A 6,000-nucleotide genomic window follows, 5' to 3' on the forward strand; every position below is an offset into this window, starting at 1 on the left:
GAGGTGGGTTGCTATGGTGAAGATAGTAAGAGGGAATGAAGGGCAGATCCCCCATCTCAGGGGTGAGGAGAGGGCAAGTGCAGACTCCAGCTGAGCAGCCAGGGAGAGAGGTGCTTTTTGTGTCCATTACAAGGCTGACGTTTCAACCTAAAATTGGCAGGGGAATAGAGGGCGGTGAAAAACTCCATTGACAAACTTTGGTGAAACATGCTTTAGCAATAAATACAGTATTGGTACAATGGTATACTTAGATTGGTGAAATGCACCTTGGTAATAAGTAAGTTTCATGGTCAAGTAATTTACCAAACAACTGGGAGGGAGGTGAGTATATGAGCTAGGTGTTATGCGCCAAAGCTGTCACACGTGCGGACATTTCAGATTGACAGTGTACATGTTTTGCATTCATATTCTTTCTGTTTTTTTGCTTAATATTTGCTTCCAGCAGTCACTGTTTCTTCACATGACTTTATGAATTACACCCATGTGAAACTTTACGAATTACACCCATGCAACAGCACGGGCTTTCAGCTAGTCTCTAATAATTAGATCCCTATGAATGGGTGGCACAAAGCCACCCCCCACTGCAGGGCAATAAGGTAAAAGTGGCCACAACCACTCCAATTCTTCCAGTTAAGTTTTAAAATAACAACACCTGGCCCTACATAGCACTATGCATTCAAGTGCCTGAAAGCACTTTACACTAATGAAGGTAAGCCGCACAACCACTCACTGAGGTAGGTAATTAATTGTTGTTTCCATTTCACAGATGGGCGAACTCAAGCATGGAGCATTAATTAATACAGCAGCAGAGCTGGAAAGAAAACCCAGGTCTTGAGATTTCTGGTTCTGTGCTCTGACCACTAGACCCTGCCCTCTCCCTTGACAGATGTATCTGAGTAGGGAAGAGTCTTCTTAGCAGTGGAGAACATGCAGCCATTACCTCCATCACCACCTGAAATAAGATTTAATGGCTGCCAATTAAACAACATCAAGTCCTTCTGCTACCTAAGTAGTACACTTACCGACGACACCAGCATTGATAAAGAACTTTCAGCATGTTAAAATCAGCTGCCAAATATCCACAAAATGCCAAGTTTACAGAGCTGTTGTGCTCCCTTGTTTTCTATACTCATTAGAGACCTGCCCCTTTATCGTTGCCAAATCCAAAAACTTAACTGCCTGCAACAGCGCCACATATACAGCATAATGGGATTCAAATGGTCTGACAAAATCTGCTGGACTCAACGACCTGGGAGGGTACGGCCCATGACAGGCAAGCCTGACACTCTGCTACAAGGGAACCAGAATGTATAACAAAATATCGTCGCACCACCTTGCCCAACAGTAGGAGGGAACATAGACACCAACTTGCCGTGGCACGTTTCCTGAACCCTACTTGTGGAAACAGACTTCAAGTCACAGTCATACTCGAATATGAGTGACAGTCATTATTATTAGTGGAGGATAAGGGGGATCAGAGCTCTGCTAGGACCCTATCCTTGTAGCTGGAGAAAAAAATTAATAGAACTGTCCCAATCTATTGAAGACACTAAAAATGGAGTTAGGAATGTGAGAGAGATAATGGGGTTTCCCTCCATTCTTGGATCCCTTCTTGGTTCCCTATGGGTAGAGGGAGAGTGGAGCCACCCTTTCTAACAGACAGGAATCCTTTGTAGCAACATGGAAACATATAAAGTCTTCTGGGATGTGGGTTCACAGGTGGAATACATGGATGTGAGAGAAAAGAGACTGAGGGGCCCAGCTATAGGGCCCATGTTAGTGGTTCATCAATATGAGTTCTTACCTGAGCAGAATATGCCAATATCATTAGCGTGAGAGCATGTGTGGTTGGGACGGGACATCCTGGGACATTTCTCAAGGACAGACTCATTCCCCACACACTGGAACTCTTCCTTCCAGATCAGATCATGTCCTTCTTCAAAGTGAGCTGTTCCCAAGGTGGCTACAGCCTGTCCACACTGTAATTCATTGCAGATAATAGAGGCCGCGTTGAAACCCAAGTGTGAATCACAGACTGTCTCCCAGGTATTTCCATGTTTTACTTCAACACGTCCTGAGCAGGCAGTGTCCCCTCCAACCAGCTGGACGTCAATGCGACCTAGAGAGTAAATACATCCATCGGAGAGTGTTGGTTATGCTGTTATCTCTCCTCTCAACAGCAACAACATTGTTAAATAAGCAGCAGCCCTTTACCCCGTATGCCAGTTCCTGTGTTCCAGCGATGAGAGAGAGTTTGAATAAAAGGGCAAAGTGTGACACTGCTGGGGCATGGGGGTAGCCAACAACATAATTCTCAGGTGTGAACAGGTTGACACAAAGCAGAGTGTGTGACTGTGTCTGCATGTGGGACTGGATGTAACTGATGAATGTTTGCATGGTCTTAGTACATCCTCCCCTGGAATATTGTATTTCTGTCCCTTCATTATAGGAAGGATATTGAAAAACTGGAGAAAGTTCAAAGAAAGAAAACTATTCAATGATGAGGCCTGGAGGCATGGACATGAGACTGGGGAATAAAGGAGAATAAGGGGCAAGGGACAGCAAGGGCAGGTGCCTCCACAGGGGTGAGATTCAGGAGGGGAGGCACTTATTCATATCATCTGAAAATACTAAAATAATGGCTAAGAGTTTAGAAAGAAAAAGCAGCAGGAAGAGAGAAGGAATAATTCCCCAGCAGTGGAAGGAGTAGAGAGTGGGATAGGCACAACGGGAAGTGACTGAGTCACTGTGATTAAAGTTAGTCTAGAACAAACCAGACACAATACTAGTTGTCACCTCTGATGACATTTGCCCTGACCCTGGCCCTCCTTTTATTCCCACTGTGATGTTCTGGGGGTACAATCCAAACCAGTGAGAGGTTGTGTCACCACTTTCCCTGCAACCCTGGGTGCCTTAAAATGCTTTACTGCTGTAGCTCCCAACCTGGGAGTCTCATAGCCAGACCACAACCTGACACCCCAAGTTTTTGTGCACTTGACAGCCCTGGTTCAGCAGTTCTGACCCTAGAAGCCTGTGTACAACCCCACCGCCCCACTCTGGCTTCCACCAGAATTGGTTACAACGAACGAAGTGACTCCAACATGCTCTCAGGCCCAAATTTCCACAAAGCTGTCTGCCCTGAAATGTTCAACCCTCCCCTGGAACATTCAGAGATATATAAAGGTTCACTGCTCCTGTAAGGAGACAACAGCTTAACACTTAAACTGTTAGTCACTTCAAGTGAAACACAGCACTGAGGCTGTCTATAGTAAAAATAAAACAAATTTATTAACACTACAACATAACTTAAGTGATGCCAAGTAAAAGGAATAAAGTTAGAAAGGGTTGTAAACAAATAAAAGTGAAAACACACATCTAAAAGTCTAAAACCTAATCTAGTAAGGTACAGGCTTTGTTCAAGATGGTTTCTCGAACTTATGGTCAGTTCCCAGAGACATGGTGGCCAGGTTTGTATAATTTTTGGTGGTGCTGAATGCCCATAGGACAGACTGGGGCAACTGCCCTGGGCCCCGCACTATGGGGGGTCCTGCGCTTCAGGGGGACGCGGGGTCTAGGGTGGCCGAGGGGGTTATCCAGGGGCCTGGTGCTGGCAGCAGCGAGCGACCCGGCACCAGCCCACCCTGCCCCACTGGCTCCTGGCGTCGCTCAGGGGATGGGGCAGAAGCCAGAAAGAGGTGGGGCGGGGGTTTGGGGGAAGGGGTTGAATGGGACCGGGGCAGGAGTGGAGCGGGGCGGGCTGGGGCTGGTTGACTTGCTGCTGCTGGTGTCAGGCCCCGCTTACCCCTCAGGCTGCCCTGGACCCCACATCCCCATGAAGTGTGGTGCTCCCCAAAGTCTGGGGCCTGGGACAGTTGCCCCGATCCATCCTATGGACAGGACTGCTTTGGGTCCAGGGCGGCCTAGGGGGTTAGCAGGGGGCCTGGCATTAGCAGCAGCGAGCGACCTGGACCCAGCCTGCCCCTGCTCCTCCCGCTCCCTGTCCCCATTCCATCCCTTCCCGCAGGCTCCCGCCCCGCCTTTTTCCGGCATCTGCCCCCTTCCCATAGTGACACCGGGAGCTGGCAGGGTGGAGCAGAGCAGGGTGGTCTGGGGCCGGGTTGCTCACTGTTGCCGGCGCCAGGCTCCCCACTAACCCCTCAGGCCGCCCTGCACCCTGCATCCCCCTGAAGCACAGGGCCCCCCAAAGCATGGTAAACCCAAACATTGGTGGGGCCAGGCCCACATTCCTAAATATTGATGGAGCATGGGCACCATGGGCCCATATAACTCGCCATCTAAGCCCAGAGACTTCAACCCTGCCCCCTTGGTTGAAGGACCCATCTTTCTCAGCTTGCAAGAACTCTGGCCTCTTGCGTCTCTCTAGTGATGGGTGACAAAGATGGCTTCTGCCCTTGTTATTATCTTCCAAGGTTCAATGACCTTGTTTCCAGAGGCAGGATGACCTCATACTGTTCTTCCCTTCCTGTGGATTTTCAATCTCCCTGCTGATTTCCATGTAAATGGGGCTTCCATTGTTTTGATCACACCTTGCTTAATTTAATTGGGGACAGGTAGATAGCTGCCTTCCCTCCTGTCTGGAAGAGAGCTGTTTCTCCGTTTGTTTGGACAAACACTTTAAACCATAATATCAATGAGGATCCATAATTGCTTAAATAGTGTTAATACAGACATTAAATGATTATAATAATGATAATAATAATATAGGCTTTTATAAAAGATCTCACTCAATACACTTTCATAATACAGTAATATTGTATAAAATCAGTTGATTTAATTGCTTATCTCTTGAGGTTCAGCTCCCCTGTCTTTATAGCCCAGTAAACCATTGCAATGTATTCTTTGAAAAGTAAAACCCAGACCAAGCTTCTCTCTCCTGCTGGGTGTATACACCATGCTGTCTCCTCTCCCATTTGTTGTCTTGATAGCTTGGTTTATCTAACATGTAACTAGACCGTCCTTATCTCTGCCTGAGGACTGGCTGGTCAGAGAAGCAAACACATTCCTTTGTCTAGGGCAGACTTGTTTACCAACTCCCTGCAACATGCCTAGTTTAAATACATGTTAGTCACGATTCCAGCCTATGCCCATATCTCCTTATAACCACTTAGTGTATGCAGAGTACAAGAATATTAATAATCAGTGAGTTATTAGTTTTCCAATATTTTACATACCACCTATCAGATTAGGACATCAGTGAATTGGGGTTCATTGAACCAGCCAGGCCAGCTGAAACTCATGATCTGATACCAGTGAGCCCCTTGCCCTCTGGCATTGGGATGCTATGAATGTCACACCCACCCATCCACCCTGTCCACCTCCACACCCAATCTCACCACCGCCTCCATCCTTCTCGTGTCACCATTCCTAGCTACAGCTAGGCCAGGAATCAATGTTTTATTTCAGAGAACAAACCAAAACATCAGAAAAAATATTTGGTTCAGCCCTGAAACTGTTTGGAACTCATCAGCAAATCCGAGAAGTCCACTTAGGGTCCTACAGAAACAGCGTGTGCTCCCCCTTATAACCTTTAGCCCCATGATTAGGGCACTTGCCTGGGATATGAGAGACCCTAAGTTAAATTCCCACTCAGAAGCAGGGACCTGAACTCTGATAATTCATCCCTGCCCTACAGGTGAGTGCAGTAACCCAGGCAATTAACTATTCTGGGCTGGAATGCTCTCACTGTCTCCTGGTGAAGCTTCTCCACTTTGAATGTTTCACCTCTGAAACCCAGGAAATGATTGGTGAAGTACGTGTCACTATTGTGTGGGTCTGAGGGAGGCAGTTTGGAGGGAGGTGAACTGGGGCATGGCTGAAGCAGGGGCAGGAGTCCCAGCTGGGGGTGGGTTGTGGGAGTGGGGGGCACAGCTCATTGTGCGGGTCAGGCTCCATAACCAAGGTAGCATGCAGCCCTGCAGAGATTTGCTACTGTGAAATACGTATACAGCTGCACAAGGTAGGAGACAGCAAGGAGCAACC

The 6,000-nt window shown here is 47.6% G+C and overlaps 1 protein-coding gene across 1 annotated transcript in view; it reads right to left on the reverse strand.

Annotated features, from left to right (window-relative positions):
* LOC140907196 (antigen WC1.1) overlaps positions 1 to 1,862 on the reverse strand; it is a 55,160-nt gene extending 53,298 nt beyond the window's left edge. Inside the window, exon 1 of the mRNA XM_078851696.1 lies at positions 1,805 to 1,862. Coding sequence (XP_078707822.1) covers positions 1,805 to 1,862 — 58 coding nt within the window. The remainder of the gene's footprint in view (positions 1 to 1,804) is intronic.
* Positions 1,863 to 6,000: the final 4,138 nt, after the last annotated feature.

This window comes from Lepidochelys kempii, chromosome 1 (assembly GCF_965140285.1).
Source record: "Lepidochelys kempii isolate rLepKem1 chromosome 1, rLepKem1.hap1, whole genome shotgun sequence".
Lineage (NCBI taxonomy): Eukaryota > Metazoa > Chordata > Testudines > Cheloniidae > Lepidochelys > Lepidochelys kempii.